This window comes from Pongo abelii, chromosome 7 (genome assembly GCF_028885655.2).
Source record: "Pongo abelii isolate AG06213 chromosome 7, NHGRI_mPonAbe1-v2.0_pri, whole genome shotgun sequence".
NCBI lineage: Eukaryota > Metazoa > Chordata > Mammalia > Primates > Hominidae > Pongo > Pongo abelii.
The window spans coordinates 136267349-136294623 of NC_071992.2; the positions used below are offsets into that span (position 1 = coordinate 136267349).

A 27275-nucleotide genomic window follows, 5' to 3' on the forward strand; every position below is an offset into this window, starting at 1 on the left:
ACCCACCATTTTTTTTTCTGCCAGATGAAATCAAATATTGTTGGCATTCTACTTACAGCTTATGGTTCTCCAAGGAGAGCCTGTGAGAGAGAGAGAAATGATGGAAAGCCAAAATGGGAAAACGTTTGTTTGGCAGAGGGTCAGATTACTGGAACAGGAATTATGGAGCTTCAGTTGATTGAATGCTTTGTTTTGCACATTCCTGTTCCTCCTCCAGTCTCTTCCAGCTCAGTAAATATCGTTGCCATCCACCCAGTTACTGGGGCCAGAAACCTAGAAGTCATGCTTGCTTTTCTCTTTGCCCTCCGATTATAGACACTTCCAGAATGCATCTCAAATGCATCTTTCTTCATTTCCCAAAATCCAAACCACAATCATCTCTTACCAGTACACTGTGGCTCTAGCTGGTCCCCTTTCATCTACTCTTGCACACTTATCATCCGTTCCCCACCAAGCAACCAAAGGAAATCAGGAAATGATGCCACTCTCCTGCTTGAGATCCTTCATTGCTTTCCCACTGCATCCTTACCTTGGCCCAAACAGTCATGCCTGACCTGCCCTCCTCCTTCCTTACCTCCATTATAGCTTTTTAGCTCCTGAAACTAGTGGTAGCTTTCCCTCTTAGGGATTTTAATTTTTTTTTTTCTTTTTTTTTTTTTTTTTGAGACTGCGTTTCACTCTTGTTCCCCAGGCTGGAGTGCAGTGGTATGATCTCAGCTCACTGCAACCTCTGCCTCCCAGGTTCAGGTGACTCTCCTGCCTCAGCCTCCCAAGTAGCTGGGATTACAGGCATGTACCACCATGCCCTGCTATTTCTTTGTATTTTTAGTATTGACGGGGTTTCGCCATGTTGGTCAGGCTGGTCTCGAACTCCTGAACTCAGGTGATCCTCCTCCCTCAGCCTCCCAAAGTGCTGGGATCACAGGCGTGAGTCACCGTGCCTGGACTGTCTTAGGGCATTTGTATGTGCTGTGTTTTCCTCCTGGAATTCTTGTTTCATGGCTTTTCACTGGGTTTACATGTTTTACACCTTAAATGTCTCCTCCTTTTTAGTTAGAATGGTACTATGGTCTAAATGTTTGTGTTTGCCTCCCACACCCAAATTGTTATATTGAAACCCAATCCCCGATGTGAGGTATTATAATGGGGCCTTTGGAAAGTGCTTGGGTTTTGAGGGTGGAGCCCTCATGAATGAGACTATTGCCCTTATATGGAAGCCCCACAGAGCTTCCTGGCCCCTTCCTCTGTGTGAGAACACAGCCAGCAGGTGCCATCTATGAAACAGAAAGTGGGCCTTCACTAGACTCCAAATGTGCTGGCACCTTGATCTTGGACTTTGCAGCCTTCAGAACTATGAGAAATAAATTTCTGTTGTTTATAAGCCACCCAGTCTATGGTATTTTGCTGTAGCAGTCTGATGAGACAGATGGAAAACTTTCATAGCATTTCTGCTCACAGCTCGTTGGTTGGAATTGTGTTGCGTGGTCACTTTAAGGGGAGCAGGGAACTCGAGTATTTCAATTTTCATTTTAGAGGGCAAAAGAAACAGAGATGGAAGTGGGGTAAAGTGAATGACACCTAGAGTACCTGCAGAGCTCCTCATTACTCTCTTTCATAATCCTTGTATATTTTTTCTTCACAAATACGTATTTCTCATCTTGCTTTTTTTTTTTTTTTTTTTTTAAGAGACAGGATCTTGCTCTCTCATCCGGGCTGGAGTGCAGTGGCACAGTCACAGCTCACTGCAGCCTCAAATTCTTGGGCTCATGGGATCCTCCTGCCTCAGCCTACCAAGTCACTGGGACTACAGGTGCATGCTATCATGCTCAGTATTTAACCCCTCTGGAATATATGCTGTACGTGTGTAGGAATAGTATCTAATTGGTGTTTTACTATATGTCCAATAAATGTTTGTTGCATGACTAAATTAATACTTCTGTTACTAGGGACAGTGTATATTCTAGTCTAGACACTCTCTCTACCTTACTAGAATAAAAAGCTTGTGTGATAGCAGATAGCTGGCGGAATTTCATTCAAGTACCTACAACACTACATGACATTTAAGAGGTGCTGAAAATTTTTTTAAAAAGATCAGTTGGTTGAGTCTATTTATTCACATCTTACTATTTCTAATATATGAATTAAATTCTTAAAAGTTTATCCTCAAACCACTATCATAATCTAAGACAAATATAAAATGTACTGGAGCTCAGCAGTAACAAGATAATTTATATGAAAATCCCTACCATTTTACCTGGTACTAAGTTGGTACTCATTTTTATGTTCTAAAAGACTTTGAGCATGTCAATGAATGTCCAGACAACGTATTATTTCAGTCAGATACAGAGGCAGACAGCACTGAGCATGTTTGTATTGCTAAAAAGTAGTTTTTTTCATGGAATATTTTTGGGCCCTCCCACCCCCAACTTTTAGTAGATTTCGTGGATAACTGGTGAAAATAGTTAGTTCTAAGATATATTAGAGCAATATTTATTGAGTTATCTCATGTGCTAGGCACCATGCTAGGTTCATTTTCTCTGTTTTATCCTTTATAACAATCCTGGGATGCAGGTATTAGCTCCATTTTTACAGACGAAAAAAAAGAAAGTTCAGAAATTTGCCTATCATATATGAATTCAGATATGCCTAGACCTTGATCTCATGCTTTGGAATTGTTATTGTACACTCGTGGAACTGATTGTCTTAAGAGAAGGTATTGGCCAAAAATACCTTTCCTATTATAGGAGTTTAGCTGATCTTCAGTTGATCTTGTGGTAACAAGCATATTACATTCGGGTTCATTCTGCATTGGCTCTTGCTGTGTAGGTATATCCTCTGAGAACATAATGCTGCTAGATGGTGTTTTGGGGCAGTGATAAATTCCAGTCAATAACATTTTTAAAACTTAAAGGACTGAGCTCTAGAAACTAGAAAGAATCTGTGCTTGTCCTTGAACTTTCTGTATCCCAAGGATTTGAGCAGCCCAAATCTGTTGACCTTTAGGATGCATGTGATATTCAGAATTTTAGCCTGTCTCCTGAATGAGTATTTTCTGTTGGCATGAAGTCCAAAAGCATGAACTCTAGTGTCTCATGTTACCAAGTGTAGATCCTGATGATGTGGTTATAGACAGCCTGCAGCAAAGTCTGTACTAAGCCTCATCGGACACCTTGTTCCACTCTGGGCTTTAGAGTCTGGTTTTTCCTTATTCTGTGTTTTGTCTGACACTGGTTCAAGTTCTTATTCTGAGTTTCATAGTTAGACTTGTCTCCCTTTGCCCTAAGACTTCATTTCCTTCCCCATCCGTCCTCCAGTCCCCATGCGTAAATACACTCTTCCACCAGTACCACTGTGGAATGAGAGGTCAGAATCTGCAAAAGGCCTCCAGACTGACAGGAACCAAGGATGTCTTGAATCCAGCAGGCCCAATCTGGGCTGATGTGAATTTTTTGGTCTTTTGAGATCACCTTCAAACTAACTTCTAGGAAATGAAGGAAGCCATTGACAATGCTTAATGGGCATGGGGTCAGCTTTTGTTCTTGGCTCTTATCTAAGATTTTGCATTGGATTGCTTTATACATGAAAATATATTGGGATAAAGATAGTTTCGTCAAAAATGTGTTTGAAATCCACCCATACATAAATATCTTTTGAATTCCCAAAGTGCTGTTTGTTTCTACTACCAATAATCAGAAACTTAGAACTGGAAAGATTCCTCTGATTCTTAACATTATTTGGAGGTCGTATGCTTCCTTCAGAATCCAATAATAGCTATGGACCCTATTCTCAGGAAAAAGGTGGGCACATGTGTGTACCATATTTGCACAATTTTTTTTTTTGAGAAAAAGTCTTGCTGTGTTGCCCAGGCTGGAGTGCAGTGGTGCGATCTCAGCTCACTGCAACGTCCGCCTCCCAGGTTCAAGCGATTCTCCTGCCTCAGCCTCCCAAGTAGCTGGGACTACAGGTGTGCCAGGCTAATTTTTAGTAAAGATGGGTTTTCGCCGTGTTGGCTAGGCTGGTCTTGAACTAGTGACCTCAGATGATTCACCTGCCTTTGCCTCCCAAAGTGCTGCATGAGCCACTGCACCCAGCCACAGTTGCATAATTTAATGTTGTTAATGGAGTATCTGAAACTTATCCAGGATCCCAGGGTAAAAATCCTCCAAACCTAGCATTCTATTTTTTTTTTTTTTTTTTTTTTTTGAGATGGAGTTTTGCTCTTGTCACCCAGGCTGGAGTGCAATGGTGCGATCTCGGCTCACTGCAACCTCCACCTCCTGGGTTCGAGTGATTCTCCTGCCTCAGCCTCCCAAGTAGCTGAGATTACAGGTATCCACCAACATGCCTGGCTAATTTTTGTATTTTTGGTAGAGACAGGGTTTCACCATGTTGGACAGGCTGGTGTCGAACTCCTGACCTCAGGTGATCCACCCACCTTAGCATCCCAAAGTGCTGGGATTACAGGCATGAGTCACTGAGCCCGGCCAAGCATCCTAATTTTATAGGTAAGGAAAGTAAGGCCCAGAATTGAAATGACTTATCCAGTGTCAATTGAGATAAACAGAAGTAGAATCTGATCACTCCTGAGCATGCTGTTAAATAAGTTGTGTGAAATAGACCCACTTCAGGGCCTGGCCCATTGGGCACTCATAATATAAATTTTCCATCCCTTCTCTGTCCTCTGTTCCACTTCTACTATCATAGTTGTTTCAGAGACTAATATGATCTAGACTTTTTAAAGTTTATATTATATTCAACTGCTCTTAATAATAGTAATGCCCACCGGGTGTGGTGGCTCACACCTATAATTCCGGCACTTTGGGAGGCCAAGGTGGGTGGATCACCTGAGGTCGGGAGTTCGAGACCAGCCTGGCCAACATGGAGAAACCCCATCTCTATTAGAAATACAAAATTAGTGGGGTGTGGTGGTGCATGCCTGTAATCCCAGCTACTCGGGAGGCCGAGGCAGGACAATCGCTTGAACCTGGGAGACAGAGATTGTGGTGAGCCGAGATTGTGCCGCTGCACTCCAGCCTGGGCAACAAGAGTGAAACTTCATCTCAAAAAAATAAAAATAAAATAATAATAATAATAATAATAATAATAATAATGCCTTTCTTTTGTAAAACATTTGTCAGAGGATGTCACATTTCTCATTGTATTTTCCCAACTTTCTGAAATAGAGGTGAGTAAGTACTGTCAACTCAGTTTCACATGTAAGATGATGGAGACCCAAAGAGGTTGCTCGGGACCAAGTTAAGAGTAAATTCTAGGCCGGGCGCAGTGGTTCGCACCTGTAATCCTAGCATTTTGGGAGGCTGAGGCGGGTGGATCACCTGAGGTCAGGAGTTTGAGACCAGCCTGGCCAACATGGTGAAACCTCATCTCTACTAAAAATACAAAAATTAGCCGGGTATGATGGTGCATGCCTGTAATCCCAGCTACTCGGGAGGCTGAGGAAGGAGAATCACTGGAACCCGGGAGGTGGAGGTTGCAGTGAGCCGAGATGGCGCCACTGCACTCCAGCCTGCACAATGGGAGTGAGACTCCAGCTCAAAAAAAAAAAAAAGAGTAAATTCGAACTCTGTCATGCCATGAATTCCATTTCCAGGTACTGGGCTGGAATAGAATCCTCTTATTTAAAACAAGCATAAACAAGAACACAGAGATCCTTGAGTGAATGCCCAGACTAGATTTTCTTAACTTTTACTACGTGTCAGAATCATCTGGGAAACTCCTAGAAAATACCCAAAGATACAGACTCAGTTGGTCTGGGGTAAGGCGCAGACATCAGCACGGTTTGGAAACTCCCAGGCAATTTTAAAGTGGAGCTTAGAGAGAGCCTACTGGCCCAGACCTCTTAAAGATGGATATGATGCTGCGTAATCTGGTCATATTGTTGGATAGAGGGCTGCATTGATTTTCATGCCTCAAATTCAAATGGAAGGTGGTGTTCCACAGTTTATGAAATATATTGTGAAGGCATTTAGATGATGTACTTTTTTTTTCTTTTTTTTCCTGGAGATGGAGTCTTGCTCTGTCACCCAGGCTGGCATGCAGTGGCATGATCTTGGCTCACTGCAACCTCCGCCTCCCAGGTTCAAGCGATTCTCCTGCCTCACCCTCCCAAATAGCTGGGATTACCGGCATGCGCCACCACGGCCAGCTAATGTTTTTTGGTACTTTTAGTAGAGACGAGGTTTCACTATGTTGGCCAGGCTGGTCTTGAACTCCTGACCTCAAATGAGCCACCCACCTCGGCCTTCTGAAGTGCTCGGATTACAGACATGAGCCACTACGCCTGGCCTAAATGATGTACTTTTGACGTTGCAGTATTTCCTTGCACAGTATCATTTTACACACACATTTGGGAATTTATTAGCTCCACTTGATGTAAAAATTTTCTTGGAGCAAACCAAGCAAAGAAACAGCTCCAAATCTTTTTTTTTTTTTTTTCCTGAGACGGAGTCTCTCTCTGTCACCCAGGCTGGAGTGCAATGGCACAATCTCGGCTCACTGCAACCTCCCCCTTCCAGCGAATCAAGCAATTCTCCTGCCTCAGCCTCCCAAGTAGCAGGGATTACAGGCGCCTGCCACCATGCCCAGCTCATTTTTTGTGTGTGTTTTTAATGGAGATGGGGTTTCACCATGTTGGCCAGGTGAACTCCTGACCTCAAGTGATCCACCCACCTCGGCCTCCCAAAGTGCTAGGATTATAGGCATGAACCACTGTGCCCAGCTCCTCCAAATCTAAAACCAGTTTTTTAAAATCAAGTATTGCAGCCGGGCACAGTGGCTCCTGCCTGTAATCCCAGCACTATGGGAGGCTGAGGCAGGAGGATCACCTGAGGTCAGGAGTTCGAGACCAGCCTGACCAATATGGTGAAACCCCATCTCTACTAAAAATACAAAAACTAGCCAGGCGTGATGGCATGCGCCTATAATCCCAGCTACTTGGGAGGCTGAAATAGGAGAATCACTTGAACCTGGGAGGCACAGGTTGCAGTGAGCTGAGATCGCGCCATTGCACTCCAGCCTGGGCAACAAGAGCAAAACTCCATCTAAAAAAAAAAAAAAATCAATATTGCTCGTGCACTCATCTTGGTTACTTTGAATTGTCATACCTGTGCCATGTGACATGCAAGACACCTGGCCCGTCTAATTGCCAACGTAAGTAAAACATAGCTCTTGTTTCATGTACCATACCTAGTGATGGTACCCATGAATGGCTTTGGTCTTGTACCCTAGAAAGCCTCTACTGTTCTCTTTGAGCAATGGACACTTTTTTAAAGAATGGGAAAATATCCTTTATACTATCCCGAGGAAGGTTCAAGGAGGGCAGTGTCTTATTAATTCAAATATGCTTTGAGTCTTGAGTTTTATTTCATTTATTTATTTATTTATTTATTGAGATGGAGTCTCACTCTGTCACCCAGGCTGGAGTACAGTGGCTTGATCTCGGCTCACTGCAACCTCTGTCTCCTGGGTTCAAGTGATTCTCCTGTCTCAGCCTCCCAAAGAGCTGGGACTATAGGCGCACACCACCATGCCTGGCTAATTTTTGTATTTTTAGTAGAGACAGGATTTCACCATATTGGTCAGGCTGGTCTTGAATTCCTGACCTCAGGTGATCCACCCACCTCGGCCTCCCAAAGTGCTGGGATTACAGGCATGAGCCACCGCACCCAGCCAAGTTTTAAAATATGGATTTTTTTCTGCTGAAAAGAAAATGTTTACTTCTCCCCACCCCTCCCCATAATGCCTAGACCCATATCCAGTCCGTTTTGGCAGGAGTTTGTGCTGACTGGTGAAAAGTTCACAGAGCAGGGTGTTAAAGGGGCCTTACTCTTGTGATGGAGAGAGTGCAGAATGCCAGCTATCTGCATAAGGGAGGCCCAGAGAGGCCCTCTGCATCTCTGAGGAGAAAGCTGTCTTTATCATGGCCAGATGTGGCCAGCTGTGTAATTGCTGATCACTGGGGCCTTAACTGCCCTGTGTTCTGGGTGAGGTGACCGCCTGCATGTACCCACAGCTGGGTTAATGAGATCAAGTTTCACTTTTTAGAGCTAGAGTAATCAGGACCAGGCACAAACCATATCCTCGTAAGCCTGGGGGTGCATGGGTATCCCCTGCCTTGGCCAAGCCAGGAGAGGCCAAATACCATGGTGGACCCTTGTCTGTGTAAGCTGGAATCCTGGGCTGTGATGTGTCTGCAGAGAACAGACTTTAGTGTCTCCAATCCTGCGGGAGTCAAATGTCCTTTCTCTTCAGTTATTTCTGATATTGTGGAAATAGGATATGTATTAAAAGAAATTACTTAAAAAAGTACCTTTTTGAATGTTTAGGGCAGGGACACTACTCTGTCTGATACTATAATGGTGGGTGCAGGTCATTATACATTTGACCAGAGCCATAACATGTGCAACGCTAAGAGTGACCCCAGTGTAAACCGTAGACTCTGGGTGATAATGGTGTATTGTGTAGGTTCATCAATTTTTTCTTTTTTTTTTTTTTTTGAGCTGGAGTCTCACTGTGTTGCCTAGGCTGGAGTGCAGTGGTGTGATCTTGGTTCACTGCAACCTCTGCCTCCTTGTTTCAAGCAATTCTCGTGCCTAAGACTCCCCAGTAGCTAGGATTAGAGGCGTGCCACCACACCCAGCTAATTTTTGTATTTTTAGTAGAGATAGGATTTCACCATGTGGGCCAGGCTGATCTCTAACTCCTGACCTCAAGTGATGCACTCACTTTGTGCTGGGATTACAAGTGTAAGACGCCATGCCCAGCCTCATCAATTTCTTTGTTGTTGAGACAGGGTCTCACTCTGTCACCTAGGCTAGAGTGCGGTGGCTTGACCTAAGCTCACTGCAACCTCCAGGTTCATCAGTTGTAACAAATGTACCACTCAGGTGGGGGGTGTTGATAATGGGGGATGCTGTGCCCATGTGGGGCAGGAGGCATATGGGAAGTCCTATAGCTTCCTCTCAATTTTGTATGAACCTAAAACTATCTTAAAAAATAAAGGTTATTTTAAAAATACTAGTGAGGCACAGTGACTCATGCCTGTAATCCCAGCACTTTGGGGTCCCAAGGTGGGAGGATCACCTGAGCCTCAGGAGTTTGAGACTAATCTGGGCAACATAGTGAGACTCCATCTCTACAAAAAATTATTTTTAAAAGCCAGGCACAGTGGCTGACGCCTGTAATCCCAGCACTTTGGGAGGCTGAGGCGGGTGGATCACCTGTGGTCATGAGTTCAAGGCCAGCCTAGGCAACATGGTGAAACTCTGTCTCTACTAAAAATTCAAAAATTAGCCAGGTGTAGTGGCATGCACCTGTAATCCCAGCTACCTGGTAAGCTGAGGCAGGAGAATCCCTTGAATCCGGGAGGTGGAGGTTGCAGTGATCCAAGATTGCACCACTGCTCTCCAGCCTGGGCGACAGACTAAGACTCCGTCTCAAAAAAATAATAATAATTTAAAAATGCATTATTTGCATTTACTTATGTGCTCCATCCTGCTGTAAGGATTTCATGCCCATCCCTTCCATTTTATCCATCACCTCCCAAAGCTGACTGTACCCCATGCTTCCTCAGAGCTCCTGCCCATATTCCATCCCATCCCAGACACCAGTGCCAGCACATCTCATCAACACAGTGATCCCTCTAAGTCTCTGCTTATCTTTACCTTAAACTTCCTTCTCCTGATAATCCCCTCCCCTGTTTCCATCATTGCCAACATTTTTCTTCAAGTTAGGCAGCCTTGATACTGGGAGCTCTCTTGTCTCCTCAGTCTCCCTGCTCAAACCTGGGGAGCTTCCATTTTTACGCCTCCTTTCAATTCCCACTGCTGTGACTTGAGTTCTGCCTCTTTCATCCTCTGTCTCAAGCCTGAGGGATGAGTCCTTTTTTACCAGTCTGGGAAAAGGAAAGGGCCTGGTGGTGAGCTGAGGCTTCTCCCTGTTAGCAGGGCTGGCAGTTGGGATGAAGAGCTGGACACAGAGTGCGGGAGAGTGAGAACAAGTTGGAAACTAACAGCACTTCCGCCTTTACCTCTCACTTCAGAGAACAGGTTGTAACCCATCAGCATCTAGCCTCTGTATTAATAACTTCCTTTTCTAATATTTATTCCATATTCCCTGAGCCGTCAGCAAGCACTTCAGTTACTTATAGTTCCCAAAACTTCATTCTTATATGACACTAACTTTCTTTTTTTTCTTTTATTTTTTTTTTTGAGACAAAGTCTTGCTCTGTCACCCAGGTTGGAGTACAATGGCATGATCTTGGCTCACTGCAACCTCCGCCTCCTGGGTTCAAGCAATTCTTCTGCCTCAGCCTCCCGAGTAGCTGGGCTTAAAAGGTGCCTGCCACCATTCCCAGTTAATTTTTGTATTTTTAGTAGAGATGAGGTTTCACCACATTGGCCAGGCTGGTCTCGAACTCCTGACCTCAAATGATCTGTCTGCCTCTGCCTCCCAAAGTGCTGGGATTACAGGCGTGAGTTACCACACCCAGCCAACACTAACTTTCATTCCTGAAGGTTCCCAAGTGGGACCACAAGTGAAGCTGGTGATGAAGGCTGTGACCTTGTTGGCTGGTGGGGGCCTTGAGTCCACTGTTGGTCGGTAGGGCCGTCAGCTGGGGAGCAGAACTGCATATGGAGCAACAGAGAGCAAAGCCGAGCTGAAATCCTTCAGCACCTCTGCGTCTGCCTCTCACTGCATTTAACCATAACAGCCATAAGTCATGGTGGCTCCTTCGCTTCTACCTTCCAGGTATTATGGAAAATTCTTTTCTGGCCAACTTGAATCTGGAACTGTGCAGGAAAGGGAATCTGAAAAATGTAGTTCTGGTTTGGCCAAGTTGACGCCACAAAGCTCCACCCTCTTATTTGATTCATGTTCTTCCTCACAACTGGTCCAGAAAATGCGCTCTGTGCAAGTGTGAGCCAGGGATGGGGGAATGAATGTGAGAGTCATCCAGTAAAGGAGAAGTTGAGGATGGGCTGATATGGGGGGTAGAGAGCTTTTGGTGAGTATCATACCTAATACATGCTACTGGATATGGAATTCTTTTTTTTTTTTTTTTTTTTTTGAGACAAAGTTTCACTCTTGTTGCCCAGGCTGGAGTGCAATGATGCGATCTCAACTTACTGCAACCTCTGCCTCCCGGGTTCAAGCAATTCTGCTGCCTTAGCCTTCCAAGTAGTTGGGATCACAGGCATGCACTACCACGCCCAGCTAATTTTGTATTTTTAGTAGAGACAGGGTTTCACCATATTGGTCAGGCTGGCCTCGAACTCCTAACCTCAGGTGTTCCACCCACCTCTGCCTCCCAAACTGCTGGGATTACAGGTGTCAGCAACTGTGTCTAGCTGTGAGCTATGTTTTATAGTTGAGGCTGAAAGAGTTTGAGTCACAGCTTCTTGTTGTGTAACTACGTGGCAGAGCCAGAAGCCAAGCTAGCCCAGGTCTGTCTGGCTCCAGAGCCCTTGGTCTTTCCATTATATCACAGCACCCTTCAAATGTGTGATATTACCTGACTTTTCTGATCCTCAGCTTTCCTTCAGGCTGATATTGGCAAAATGTTATTCACTCTGCCAGAGGTTAGATGTTCTCTAGAAATGAAGATTTTGAGGGATCTCAATCTCCAAATCCATAGATTTATCTGACTGGTGTGCTAGGCTCCTAAAGATGACAAGACACAGATGACTCACTGGCCCGCATCCACTTTTTAATTGCCAGGCAAGGATTTACTCCCAATCTTTAGCCAAGTCAGTATGGAGCACTCTTTAAGCCTTTAGCATGACTTCTTGAACTGAGTCAGTCCTGAGTAGCTTGATTGGCAACCCCAGTCCTTGCTTGGTCCTGAATATAGCTATGTACTGGTAGACAAATGAAGGGGTGGGTGACTCACGCCTGTAATCCCAGCTCCTCGGGGGCTGAAGCAGGAGACTTGTTTGAACTCAGGAGGTGGATGCTGCAGTGAGCCGCGGTCACACTATTGCACTCCAGTCTGGGTGACAGAGTGAGACCAAGGGTCTCTGGAGCAGAAACCAGCTACTTGGCTCTCTCCCCTGGGGGCATCCAGCAAAGGATGTTGAAGGTTGCTTAGTCCCAATCTCATCACACCCAAAAAGAGGTTGCTCCATGCTCAGTCCTATTTATAATCATTTTACTTTTCCCACCAAAACACTACCAACAAGATGGTGGTATAACTGTGTGTCTCTGCAAGCATGTACACACACACACACACACACACACACATTGTATTCTTAGCTGAGATCAGGGCAGCTCCACCTTGGAGGAAGAATCGGATATGCTGACTCACCCTTACAGGTTAGATAATGTCACCAACACATCCTAAATCACCCCCTATGAATGAAATATAAATATGAAAAAATGCATTGCATTTATAAAAACAAAGCTGTAATGTGATTAGTTGCATGATTAGTAACTTTTTTTTTCTTTTTTTTTTTGAGATGGAGTCTTGCTCTGCTGCCCAGGCTGGAGTGCAGTGGCGCAATCTCAGCTCACTGCAATCTCCACCTCCCGGGTTCAAGCAATTCTCCTGCCTCAGTCTCCCAAGTAGCTGGGATTACAGGTGCCAGCCACCACGCTTGGCTAATTGTTTTGTATTTTTAGTAGAGATGGGGTTTCTCCATGTTGGCCAGGCTGGTCTCGAACTCCTGACCTCAAGTGATCCACCCACCTCGGCCTCCCAAAGTGCTGGGATTATAGGCGTGAGTCACTGTGCCTGGTCATGATTAGTAACTTTAATACTGCATTTTGTTTAGTACTTAATCTTTTAAAATCTTTGTTATATTAATTTTGCATTTTGGGCGTCATCTGGAAAAAAGAAAAATAATTTCTGGGTGTTAAGTAGTTATTGATAAACATTTATTGCTAAATTTTGCTAAATATTGATAAATAATATTGCCAAACAGATACTTGGGCAAAAGATTCTTACGGAGGAAAAAATTTGAGATCAGGGAGGAAGTTTGTCCTTGTGGAACCTCTTTCCTCTTTGCTATAAGCTTGTGTGGGAGTGATATATGTGTTAAGACTCTTGGCCAGGCGCAGTGGCTTATGCCTGGAATTCTAGCACTTTGGGAGGCTGAGGCAAGCAGATCACTTGAATCCAGGAATTCGAGACTAGCCTGGGCAACATGGCAAAACCCTGTCTCTACAAAAAATACAAAAAAATTAGCCAGGCATGGTGGTGCATGCTTGTAGTCCCAGCTACTCAGGAGGCTGAGGTGGGAGGATCGCTTGAACCCGGGAGGCAGAGGTTGCAGTGAGCGGAGATGGCACCACTGCACTCCAGCCTGTGAGACAGAGTGAGACCCTGCCAAAAAAAAAAAAAAAAGAAAAGAAAAGAATGTGTCTCTTGCTGTTGGAACCCCTCCTTCCCATCCCATTCAAAATTACAGGGTATTCTAAAGAACTTCCTATATCCGCAGTAAAAGCAAATGTTGTATGGGGGTGTAGGAATGTAAGAATGAGAATTTGTTCTTAGGTGATAGATACCTTTCCTTCAGTGGTAGAGGAGGGAGTCCACAGAATCTTGTGGTTATAGTGTGTAAATGTTGCCTTCTTTTCAGCAACTGGAGTGCAGTGGCACAATCTTGGTTCACTGCAACCTCCACCTCCCAGGTTCAAGTGATTCTCGTGCCTCAGCCTCCCAAGTAGCTGAGATTACAGGTGCCCACCATCATGCCCAGCTAATTTTTCTATTTTTAGTAGAGATGGGGTTTTGCCATGTTGGCCAGGCTGGTTTTGAACTCCTGATCTCAGGTGATCCACCCGCCTCGGCCTCCCAAAGTGCTGGGATTACAGGCATGAGCCACCGTGCCTGGCCATGCAACTGAACACTTCTTATAACGTTCGGAAACCACCAGATAGAGAGAATGCTGTGTGTCCTTAATGCAAGCAGCCCTCGGAGTTGTTTCTGGAGCCGTCATGAGCTGCCGATGGGAAGGTGACATCAGTGTTGGTCACAAATTCTCCATTCAACCTGATCTATGCCTCTAGAGAGAATTCCCAGGAAGGCAAGTTTTTGCCCTAACTTTGGGAATCCAGTATGTATGGACTGAACCGGGGTTCCCCATACCTCCCCCTCTTTTACGTACACCACAATCACCCTGTGATTGACCCACTCTGCTGAGTAGAGCATACCAAGAGGGAGCCTAGATCTTAAACAGAGCTTTGATTGATTGGGGCTGAAAGGGGGCAGATTCTGTATGAGACCAGCAGGCATTACAAATTTCTCAATTTGAAACAAAAATGCTTTAATGCTACTTATTGTTGTTGTCTTATTGTGAAAGGTAGTTATTCTTACATATGGTTGGCTTTCTTTCAAGGTCAATTGCACAGTCTGTTCCTTGGGGGCACTGCATAGCCCTATAGCATGCTTAAAATGCATAAAGCTTAGAGGAAGACTAGTTCTCTGGAGATAATCCTGTGTTTGTCCAAAAACTGGATCCCTGCCTCCTCCCACACAGTCACTCTGCAGCCAGTTGCATACTTGGCAGAGAGATTTATGGGGCTGAACATACAGCTGCAAGTTTTCTTTTCTTCTACTTTTTTTTTCTCCCAAGAACAGTGTCCTGCTGTCAGGGCTGTGTGCACTAGACACAAACACATAACTTATTTACTACAGCAGTATCCAAAACTCCTAAGTAGTGTCCTTGCTGAATGTGGATGTTTTCATGAATATGAAACATTCTAAAGATGTAAGGAATTCCTAGATACAAGCCAATCTTGACTCAGTTTACATCTCTGTCTAATATTTTGGTGAAGGACCATCCAGGAGTCTAGTTACACTGTACAGCTGTTTCAGTTCTAAAGCAACTTGGTTAATGTGGATACCTTATGGTCAAGATCAGAGATTCCTTAACAGAATTTGACTGCTCTGTTTCCTTTAAAAGTATGCTGATTGTTTATAGTGGCTTCTGGATTCTCTGTCCTTGGGAGGTTCTCTTAGATTGAAGCAAATTCTCTCTTATACCTTGTGTTGGTTTTTGTTTTTATTTTAATTTTTCCTTTTTGATCTGAATAAATTACATCATCACTTAACACCTATTGCCATTTCCAAGACAGAATCCCAACAGGCTTTTCTGGGTATGGACCCATGCAATGGTTTGTCTGCCTTTCAACAATTCGTATTCTCTTGGCCGTTTGGGGGAACAGGGATTGTGCAGAGGGAAGGATGGAAGAGGAAAACCAATATTTATTTAACATTCAGTGGTAATAAACACTGGGATTAGAACTTAGAGTTGATCCTCATAATAAACTTGATCCCCATTTTACAGGTGAGTAAATTATAACTCAGATAATTTCTAACTTGCCCAAAGTAATACAACTAATAAATTGTAAAGGTGAGAGTTAAAGCAATTTTTTATTGAACTATATAGAAAGTGTACAGATTATTTATACACATCTCCAGTTATTACAAAGTGAACTGCTAGGCCAGGCGTGGTGGCTCACGCCTGTAATCCCAGCACTTTGGGAGGCCAAGATGGGTGGATCACCTGAGGTCAGGAGTTTGAGACCAGCCTGGTCAACATGGTGAAACCCCATCTCTACAAAAATACAAAAATTAACTGGGTATAGTGGCAGGTGCCTATAATCCCAGCTACTTGGGAGGTTGAGGCAGGAGAATCGCTTGAACCCGGGAGGTGGAGATTGCAGTGAGCTGAGATTTTGCCACTGCACTCCAGCCTGGGCGACAGAGCAAGACTCCATCTAAAAAAACAAACAAACAAACAAACAAACAAACAAAACAAAGTGAACTGCTATTGTAACCACTACCAAGAAAATTCTAAGACCATAGATTATTTGTATACTCTTGAACTTTATATGAATTAAGTATGATATAGTTATAGTATTGAGTACATATTTAGGAGTGGAATTACTGGTCATAGATTATGTATATGTATATAATATATTTAGAGTGATCTTCTGCCTAGCTGTTCTATGCTTTATTGAAAGTAGGACCAAACTATTATTGTCAAACTACTTGTTTATCTCTTGGATTCTGTGAGTTTTGTTTCATGTAATTTAGGCTTTTTTGTTGGGTGCATGTATGTTTTTAATTTTCATATCCTTCTCATGGATTGGACTTTTGTCGTTATAAAAGGTCTCTTTTCTGCAGCTCCCTTTATCACAAGTCAAGTGTCTGTGTATGAGGTTTAGTTTCTGGATTTTTCAATTCTGTTATATTTGTCTATCTGTCTATACCAATACTACACTGTCCTAAAAGAATACAGCTTTACGATATATCTTTTAGCTTTTTTGTCTGTTTGTGGGCATGGGAGAGACTCTCTTCTTACATTCTTTCATTTGTAGTGTTCTGAACCTCAGTTTACATATCCAAGAAGAGTGTTTTCTTTACAAATGTAATATAAGCAAACGCCTGGTCTAATTCTTGTAAACAGTAAACCAAAGTTGTTGGTTGTTGTTAATAGTAACTGGGTTTTTCAATCACTAACAAGTAGAAGTTATTTTTCTAACATAAAATTTAAGAACTGAAATATACTTTTTTTTTTTTTTTGAGACACGGCCTCACTGTGTTGCCCAGGCTGGAGTGAGTGGTGCAATATCAGCTCACTGCAGCCTCCGCCTCCCTGATTAAGTGAGTCTCGTGTCTCAGCCTCCCGAGTGGCTGGCTAATAGCTGGGATTACAGGTGTGCACCACCATGCCTGGCTAACTTTTTTATTTTTAGTAGAAATGGGGTTTCACCATGTTGGCTAGGCTGGTCTCAAACTCCTGGTCTCAAGTGATCTGCCCACCTCGGCCTCCCGAAGTGCTGGGATTTCAGGCATGAGCCACCGCACCAAGCCGTGAACTGAAATATACTTTAAAGTTCCTAATAAGTATATTTTTTTTCTACTCAATTTATCAGATGGAGAATGAACACTTTGAGAAGTGAAGTTGAATGTTGACAGCAACTCAGCTCATGAAGTCCAGGGCTGAGACTAGAGCTTATCTCCAGTCTCCTGATCCAATGTTTTCTTTATTACCCTGCACTTAACTTTAGCTTTGGGGGACCATCACTGAGGAGAGAAGGAAGAGAATGAGAGTATTCCTGAAGATAAACTTCTTTTTTTTTTTTGAGACGGAGTCTCACTCTGTCACACAGGCTGGAGTGCAGTGGCGCAATCTGGGCTCACTGGAACCTCCGCCTCCTGGGTTCAAGCGATTCTTCTGCCTCAGCCTCCCGAGTAGCTGGGACTACAAGCGCATGCCACCATGCCTGGCTAATTTTTGTATTTTTAGTAGAGATGGGGTTTCACCATATTGGCCAGGCTGGTCTCGAACTTCTGAACTTGCGATCCGCCCGTCTTGGCCTCCCAAAGTGCTGGGATTACAGGAGTGAGCTACCGCGCCCAGCCGAAGATAAACTTCTTAAGGAATTCATTTTTGCTATGGTTAAGCCAAGCTTTCTAGGCAAGTGAAGGGTGCCCCCCATTGAACATAGTAACATTCATGTTGTGTCGATCACCTCATACCGAATTTCTCACCCACCTACAGAAGACAGATGGTAAATTATTTAATCCTCTGCTGTCCCGTTTCTATTACGAAGCAAAGATTGCAACAACAACAAAGAAGGAATGTGAGTGGAATTGGTAATGTCAGTTAAAGGCAGAGATTAGGCGATGCCATCAGTCACTGTGACAAATGGTGTGTGTGGGGAGCTTGCTGTCTGAAGCATTGTTACCGTGGGTAATTATACACTTTATATTCATGTGTTATCGTTCCACCTGGAATCTTTAAACTCTTCATCCAGGAGACACTAATCTTCACCTTATTATTACGCCCTAGTGTCACTCTAGCAGAAGAATGGGGCTGCCAACAGGGGGAGGGAACTTCCTCCTTCTCCTCTAGGTTGTAATAAACATGGTTATTTGTTATTTGAACTCTGGCTGAAGATAAGACGCTATATGCCCCTGCCAGATATGGCCCAGGTGTAGAGATGAGTCCAGGTTATTGTTAAAAGAGTGAAAATGCCCCTGTCACATTCCCCATCATTTTCTTCCATCTATAAAGATGATGGCAATGGTGTTGGCAATGGTGGTGATAATGATGATTATCAAGTGAGCATTATTCCATTTTCAGGCATGCTGGAAGGAAAAGTCAAACGCAGTGTTCTTAAGAAATTACACTGGGCCCGGTGGCTCACATCTATAATCCTAGCACTTTGGGAGGCCACGGCGGGTGGATCGCTTGAGGCCAGGATTTCGAGACCAGCCTGGGCAACATGGTGCAACCCCTGTCTCTACTAAAATACAAAAAAATTAGCCAGATGTGGTAGTACACACCTGTAGTCCCAGCTACTAGGGAGGCTGAGGCACGAGAATTGCTTGAACCCAGGAAGTAGAGGTTGCAGTGAGCTGAGATTGTGCCACTGCACTCCAGCCTGGGTGACAGAGTGAGAGTCTGTCTCAAAAAAAAAAAAAAAAAAGAAAAGAAAGAAAAAAAGAAATTTGCTATAGCCTGGCACAAAGGCTCACACCTGTAATCCCAGCACTTTGGGAGGCCAAGGCAGGTGGATTGCTTGAGCTCAGGAGTTCAAGAGCAGCCTGGGCAACATGGCAAAACCCTGTTTCTACAAAACTTAGCTTGGCATGAATGCACACACACTCCAGCTACTCAGGAGGCTGAGGTGGGAGGATATAGCTTGAACTTGGGAGGCAGAGGTTTCAGTGAGCTGAGATCACACCACTGCACTCCAACCTGTGTGACAAAGTGAGACCCTACCTCAAAAAAAAAAAAAAGAGAAACAAATAAACAAATAATAAATAAGAAGAAAAGAAAAGAGGTACTTAGACACCAGGCTAGGATGCTCATCTATGTGGTATCTGTGCCTGTTTGGGGGAAGCTGATTATCCACTGCTCAGGGGGCAGAATAGCTGAGGTCTTAAGTGTACAAGTTTCGAGTCAGATCCTGGTTTCACCACTTACTAGCTCTGTGAACTTGGGGCAATTACTTTACTTTCTGAATCTACCCCCTCAATCGTGAGATGGAAATAAAAATAATAGGACCTGCGTTGGGAATTTTTAATGAAATTACACAGGTAAAGAGTTTTGGAAAATTGTTAGATGTTCTTATTAGCTATTATAGCACTGCCCATGCTGACTGGCAAGTTGTGACCTAAGAAGTAGTCTGGGAATATGAACTACTATGGTCTGAGTGTTTACACCCCCTCCAAATTCATATGCTAAAATCCTAACTCTCAAAGGGATCAGGTATTAGAAGGCGGGGCCTTTGGGAAATGATTAGGTCACTGGGTCAGAGCCCTCATGAATGGGATTAGTGCCCTTATGAAAGTGGCTGGGAAGAGATTCCTTGCCCTTCTACTATTTGAGGACACAGAAGGTGCCATCTACAAAGAGGAAGCCCTCACCAGACACCTGCCAGCCTTGATCTTGGACTTAACCAAGATCCAGAAATGGGAGAAGTAACTATTTATTGTTTATAAGCCAGTTTATGGTATTTGATGTTTGTTGTCGCAGCCCAAACAGACGAAGACATGGATGGACCCAATGGCTAGGCTTCCTCAGGTATAGGACAGAGAGGAGAAATAACAAATTATAAGAAGATAGTGCTTTATCTAAATGTGTATGACATTGCTTTCACAATCTGATATCATGTTATGAAAGCCAGATATATGATTTGGAGTGAAGTTTAAAGAAATAGGAACAATCAATAACTTTTCTTTCAAAAATCTAAATTTCAACAGCTTTCAAATATTTCTTAATCTACTCATGATTTTTGTTGCTCTGCTTCAGTCTCAGCCTTTTTCTTTTTGACGTTTTGGCTGCCAAAAAGCCTGAGTCCTTATTCTCAGGAGCCTGATTATTATCTCCGATAGTGGTTCTAAACTTAGTCATTTTTGTCCATCATTATTTTTATTAGTTTTGAAGTTTAAAAAATAGCAAAATTTGGCTCTAAAATTGAAACAGACTTTCGTCAAGTAATAATTTTTTTGTTTTTTGTTTTTTGAGACAGAATCTCGCTCTGTTGCTCAGGCTGGAGTGCAATGGCACAATCTCACCTCACTGCAGTCTCTGCCTCTCAGATTCAAGCAATTCTCATGCCTCAGCCTCCCAAGTAGCTGGGACTACAGGCACATGCCACCACGCCTGGCTAATTTTTGTATTCTTAGTAGAGATGGGGTTTCACCATGTTGGCCAGGCTGGTCTCGAACTCCTGACTCCAAGTGATGCACCCGCCTCAGCCTCCCAAAGTTCTGAGATTACAGGCATAAGCCACCATGCCCGACCTTTAGGCAAGTGATAATTTTAATAACTAAAACATCAGCCTTCTGCTTCCTTGAGGCAGTTAATGCTCATAGTCAAAGAATGCTCTCTTATAATACTAACAGGTATGGGATGAGCATTTAAACTAACTTTTGGTAGAAAAAATCCTAGCAGGGCCGGTCGCGGTGGCTCACGCCTGTAATCCCAGCACTTTGGGAGGCCAAGGTGGGTGGATCACGAGGTCAGGAGATCAAGACCATCCTGGCTAACATGGTGAAACCCCATCTCTACTAAAGATACAAAAAATTAGCCAGGCGTGGTGGCCGGCACCTGTAGTCCCAGCTACTCGGGAGGCTGAGGCAGGAGAATGGCGTGAACCGGGAGGTGGAGCTTGCAGCGAGCCGAGATGGCGCCACTGCACTCCAGCCTGGGCGACAGAGCGAGATTCTGTCTCAAAAAAAAGAAAAAATCCTAGCAGATAATTATGGGCACTGTTTCTCAATGTAGTTCTGTACACAAATCACCTGATATGCTCAATGAAATTGCAAATCTTGGGACATACCTCCAGAGGGTCTGATTTGGTAGGTCTTGGGTGAGATCTGAGAATTCATACTTAGAATGGGATCCCAAAAGTGACTCTCATTTACACTACGGTTTGAGAGCCACTTTTTTTGTATTTGGGTGTGCTTTTTCACTTGAGCAATTGAGCAGTGAAAAATGGCTCAAATAGTGTTAACCGAATGCATAGCTAGAACTTCTAACATGCAACTGGACTCCAAAAGTCTTTCTTATTAAGTGGTACATTTCCTAACGTAAGTATTCCAGAGAGATGGGCTGGATACCTAGTAGGGATGTCTAGGAAAGAATTCCACTTTTTATGGGAGTTGGATCAGGATGATCTGTATAACACAAATGAGTGGTCTACTTGATTAAGGTTTTAGTAATGGCTTGCTACTTAACATCTTGTTCTGCTTTCTGTATCATTTAACTGGGCAGCCTTTCCTACTCTACTAAGCAGATCTCAGCTCTCCCTGGTCATTTTCCACATCTATTTGTGTGTATCTTATCATTCTTTTCTGTCTGAGTCTTTCTCTATATTGTTAAATGTTTTATGTTATTTTCAGGGATAGTCAGAAGCAGCCTTCCCCTTCAATCCTTCATTCTCAAGATCAGAAAGAAAAAAACAAGAAGGTATTGAATGAATGCAACAATTTCTGGGATGCAAATTTCTTGGTGAATACAGACTTGCATGACAGTGAGAAGACAATTATGTAATCATAGGTGTAGTGTTTCTCCCCAACTTCACTCCCACTTTGGATGAAACAACTGAATCATTGTGATGGGACGCCAGCCTATAAGAACAAATGTGCAGTTGAACAATCCCATGGGCACTCAGTCTATCCAGAGGATTATCGTACATCTGCCAGGACTGGCGCAGGGAGAGGAATTGGAGGCAAGATTATTTAGTGAGTTTGGCTTCCTATCAGGAGGAAGGCTGGAGTTCAGCCTAGGTATTTATCCCAACCTGATCACACCCTGAAATGTGCTGAGTCCTGCCTCCTGCTTCCTGTTAACTCTTACAAGGCTAACTTTGGTTCTTATAACTTTTCTTTTAATTCTTCAAACAGGGTCTCACTCTGTTACCCAGGCTGGAGTGCACTGGCGCCATCTCAGCTCACTACAACCTCTGCCTCTTGGGTTCAAGCAATTCTTGGGCCTCAGCCTCGAGAGTAGCTGGGATTACAGGCATACACCACCACGCCCAGCTGAGTTTTGTATTTTTGGTAGAGATGGGGTTTCGCCATGTTGGCCAGGCTGGTCTTGAACTCATGATCTCAGGTGATCCACCCACCTCGCCTCCCAAAGTGCTGGGATTACAGGCATGAGCCACTGCACCCAGCGGTTCTTAGAACTTTCCTCTAGTACCCACTTGCTTGGAGACATTACTTACCTAGGCTTCATATTACTTGTGAAAGTTTTGTTCTTCCTTTTCATTCAAGAATTTGCTCCTCATCCCTTCATTTGAAGGTGAAGGTACTACCTCCTTGTGGGAGATGAGTTACAGAGCAGTTATATGAGCTCATGATTGATCCCTTTTCCAAGAACTAGGGAAATGCAATCCCATCTTTGGAAACAGATCCGATAAAGATAATTATAAGGAAAAAAAAAAAAAAGTATTGCAACCTTACTTGAACTCTTGTTACCACCAGTGGGTGGCACCTAAGTCACCCCACCTCAAGTAGAAGGTAATAAGTTCCTAAGGTGGCTGCCCGCCATTCAGAGGTAGTCACGCATTCTGTGTGTTTGTGCCTGTGTGCTTTTGAATACAGAGGAGAAATAATTTTCCCCAGGCTGAGTGCTTCCTGTGGTTACTCATAATGTGTGTTGACTTGCAACACATAGTGTACCATAGATGTTAATTGAAAATTCATTATAACTGAATATGTTACATAGTAATACCTACATTTCTAGATCATTTTGTACATTTTTACTAACAGGACATTGGAATTGCTGGAACCACAGCAGTTGTTCAGACCACTTAGGGACAGATGACGTCTTTCCTAACAGCCTAAATCTATTTTTATTTTATTTTTTATTTTTGAGACCGAGTTTTGCTCTTGTTGCCCAGGCTGTAGTGCAAAGGCACTATCTCGGCTCATTGCAACTTCCGCCTTCCAGGTTCAAGCGATTCTCCTGCCTCGGCCTCCCAAGTAGCTGGGATTACAGGCATGCACCACCATGCCTGGCTAATTTTCGCATTTTTAGTAGAGACAGGGTTTCACCATGTTGGATCAAGCTGGTCTCGAACTCCTGACCTCAGATGATCCACCTGCCTTGGCCTCCCAAAGTGCTGGGATTACAGGTGTGAGCACTGTGCCCAGCGTATTTTTTATTTTTATTTTTTTTTAAATTTTTATTTAATTTTAAAATTTATTTTATTTTATCGAGGCAGAGTGTCACTCTGTTGCTCAGGCTGGAGTGCAGTAGTGCAATCTTGGGTCACTGCAACCTCCGCCTCCCAGGTTCCAAGTGATTCTCCTGCCTCAGCCTCCCAAGTAGCTGAGATTACAGGTGTGCACCACCACACCTGGCTAATTTTTGTATTTTTGGTGGAGACCAGGTTTCACCATGTTGGCCAGGCTGGTCTAGAACTCTTTTTTTTTTTTTTTTTTTTGATTTTTTATTTCTATAGATAATTTGGGAACAGGTGGTGTTTGGTTACATAAGTAAGTTCTTTAGCAGTGATTTGTGAGATTTTGGTGCACCCATCACCTGTGGTCTCAAACTCCTGACCTCAAGTGATCTGCCTGCCTCAGTCTTTCAAAGTGCTGGGTTTACAGGCATGAGCCACCATGACTGGCCCTAACAGCCTAAATCTAAAATTACTACCTTGAATATTAACATGATAAATGTTTTGAAGACATTATTTTTTGCCTTATTCAAGGAAAAAGTTTGAAATAAGTATCTAAGTTTACATATTATTCAGAGTTTTTAGTGACACAAAAAGAAACCCAAAAGCTTAGTTGAATAAAAACCTTCTTAAGAAGCTGAAAGAAGCTAAACATCAACACCGTAAGATATTTGAGTGGACCTAGGGACTGTTTAACAGTTAAGAGAAGAAACATTTGTCATCCACTATTCTGTGCATGCCTGAGAACTTGCATATACATATTTTACTTTATAAATTTGTTCTTATGTAGGGCTGTAGAGTATCCTGGAGGTCAGATTCCAGATGCAGCACTTAGTTGTGTGAACTTGAGCAAATAATTTAACCTCTCTGACATTTAGTTTGTTTATAAAGATTGCATTGGGGGCCAGGCATGATAGCTCATGCCTGTAATTCCAGCACTTTGGGAGGCTGAGGTGGGTGGATCACCTGAGGTCAGGAGTTCAAGACCAGCCTGGCCGACATGGTGAAACCCCGTCTCTACTAAAAATACAGAAATTAGCTGGGTGTGGTGGTGTGTGCCTGTAATCCCAGCTACTTGGGAGGCTGAGGCAGGAGAATTGTTTGAACCCAGGTGTAGGAGGTTGCAGTGAGCCAAAATCCTGCCACTGCACTCTTGCCTGGGAGACAGAGTGAGACTCTGTCTTTAAAAAAAAAGATTGCATTGGGGATGGTGGGTTGCCAGTGACAGAAATCAGCTAGCCTAACAACAACAACAACAAAAAATTGATTAGAAAGATATTAAGTATGTGAAACAAACAAAGGCAGATCCAGAGAACCAGGCAGATCCAGAGAATCAAGCTTTTTTTTTTTTTTTTTTTTGAGATGGGGTTTTGCTCTTGTTGCAACCTCCGCCTCCCGAGTTCAAGCAATTCTCCTGCCTCAGCCTCCCAAGTATCTGGAATTATTACAGGCATGCACCACCATGCCCATCCAATTTTTTGTATTTAGTAGAGACGGGGTTTCACCATGTTGGTCAGGCTGGTCTTGAACTCCTGACCTCAGGTGGTCCACCCGCCTCGGCCTCCCAAAATGCTGAGATTACAGGCATGAGCCACCGTGCCTAGCCTGGAGAACCAAGCTTCATAAAGGACAGGAACCAAGGCATATTTGGGGACCCAAATACCAGAGCAAATGAACTTTCCTGTGTTACTCAGCTCCACAGTCAGTGGTCCAGGAGACAGAGTCTGACTGGCTAAGCTTGGGGTCAGGTGACCCTGTGAATGGGGGAGGGCAGGTCATGTTGGTTGACATTCCTATCCATACTGCCCACAGCAGAGGAAACGTGATACCTGAAAAGGATATCAAGTCAATTGTAGCGAAATGAAGCTGGATAACCAAAAACAAACAGATGTCACCTTATGACTTTTAGGACAATTTTTATTAAGTGTGTAAAGTACTTGGATTGGTGCTTGAGAAATAATAGGTTTTTCAATATACGACTGAATTGATTGAGACGTTGCCTGCTATTTTGAAAAGGATCCTGCCTGTGATACTCTGCCTTCTAAACTAAATTGTAAGCTTCATGAAGGCAAAGATGCTGGTATTTATTAGGTTGGTGCAAAAGTAACTGCAGTTTTTGCAATTAAAAATTGCAAAACCACAATTGCTTTTGCACCAACCTAATAAATCTTTATTTAAGTTCTCCACACACTAGTTGGTACAAGATGTCGTGGGCTTTTTCTCCAGAACATCTGTGACAGAGGGTCTTCACCTGATCCTCTATACCCCTAGAGATGTGCTCAGGTGGCAGCACAAGTAAGAAGGTTTGTGGGAAATGAGCAGTTCACAGTGTGCTTGGTCTGACCCCACTCTTGACTGGCTGCTCTGGACAGCATGTGGGAACGCAAGGGAGTGAGACTGTCTTTATGCCTAGGGTAGCCGTGAATCAGCCTTACTTTATGAAAGAGTGAATTAGTCACAAACTTTGGCATTTGAGAAATGTGTGTGTGCATGCACTTAGAAAACAAAAACAAGAAATGACCTTTTTCTGTTTTTCTAATTTTTTTTATTTTTTATGTTTTTTAGGCAGGATCTCACTTTGTCACTCAGGCTAGAATGCAGTGGCATGATCTTGGTTCACTGCAGCTTCAACCTCCTGTGTTCAAGCGATACTCTTGCCTCAGTCCCCCAAGTAGCTGGGACTACTGGCATGTGCCACCACACCTGGCTAATTTTTTATTTTTATTTTTGTAGAAACAGAGTTTCGCCATGTTGCCTAGGCTGGTCTCGAACTCTTGAGCTCGAGTGATCCGCCTGCCTTGGCCTCCCAAAGTGCTAGGATTGCAGACGTGAGCCACTGCGCGTGCCCGGCCTGTTTTTCTAAAATTAAATTCAGTTGAAGTGACCATCACCAAAGTTGATGACAAGTTCAATGTCAGATCATTTTGGTGTCCCTTGCCTGTGTCCTTCCCATTTGAGATCATGTGCACCATTCCCCACCACAGCCCCCATCCCAGGGCTTTTAGGCAGTCCAGTAAAATGAACCCTGACCAGTATTAGTGACTGGTGCCACTGGCCCTTGGCCAGACAGCCCTGCTGACTGCCCTTTTCCTACCCCTGAACACCTGGGTAAAGGTCCTGTGCAGAGTTCACCAGGTGCTCATCCTCCCACACAGACAGCCTTGACCATCCTAGCTTCTGAGGCCTCCAAGAGCTCTGCAATCAAGAGGTACACGGGACCCCATCTTGAACCAAACCAGCCTCTCCCTTCTGTCTACAAGGATCTACCCACTGTTAGCATCAGGGCCCTCTTCCCTTCAATGTTTATTGTTTTGTTTTGTTTCATTACTTAACTAAGAGCTTTATGGAGATATAGTTCACATAGCATGCAATTTATCCATGTAAACTGTAGAATTCAGTAGTTTTTAATATATTCACAGAGTTATGTCACTATTACAACAATTTTAGAGCATTTTTATCACCCCTAAAAGAAACCCTGTACCCATTACCAACCACTGCCATGCCCCACCCCACCAGCCCTGCTCCCAGCCCTAAGTAATCAATAATCTACTTGCTGTCTGTGGATTTGCCTACTCTGGACATTTCGTATAAATGAGCTCTTATACTCTATGGTCTATTCTGACTGGCATCTTTTACTTAGCATAATGTGTTCAAGGCTCACCCATGTTGTAGCATGTTGTATGTTCCATTTTATGGCCAAATAATATTCCACTGTATGGATATACTGAATTATATTTCTCCTTTCCTCTGTCTTTTTTAATTTTTTAAATATATAGATATATATATTTTGTAGAGACAGGGTCTCACTATGTTGTCCAGGCTGGCTCAAGCAATCCTGCCTCAGCCTCCCAGAGTGTTAGGATTACAGGCATGTGCCACCACGCCCAACCTCCTTTCATCTGTTGATGAACATTGGGGTCCTTCAGTTCTTCAAGCTTCAAGCCACCCTCTCTTCAATGCTTTTCCCTCTGGTGGCCACAGATCAGGGACCACAAACTCACATGCCTGGCAGCCAGGTGTTAGGAAGATAGGAAGCCGTAAGGACTGTGGCAAATGAGTGTCCATGCCATGTGTAGAACAGGCAGGCTCTACTCAGCCATGGC

At 43.7% G+C, this 27275-nt stretch overlaps 1 protein-coding gene across 3 annotated transcripts in view; it reads left to right on the forward strand.

Moving 5' to 3' along the window:
- The window catches only part of DEPTOR (DEP domain containing MTOR interacting protein), a 190380-nt gene that overhangs the window by 159118 nt on the left and 3987 nt on the right, over positions 1-27275 (forward strand). Inside the window, exon 9 of one of the 3 annotated variants that reach the window (XR_010141294.1) lies at positions 21386-21452. The exons of 1 other annotated variant lie outside the window; for it this stretch is intronic. Coding sequence is in view for 1 of the 2 variants with exons in the window: in XM_063726797.1 (XP_063582867.1) it covers positions 21386-21391 (6 nt within the window). In the remaining variant the exon portion in view is untranslated. Of the gene's footprint in view, positions 1-21385; positions 22406-27275 lie in introns of those variants that run through there. One more of the 3 variants, XM_063726797.1, reaches the window with a different exon arrangement.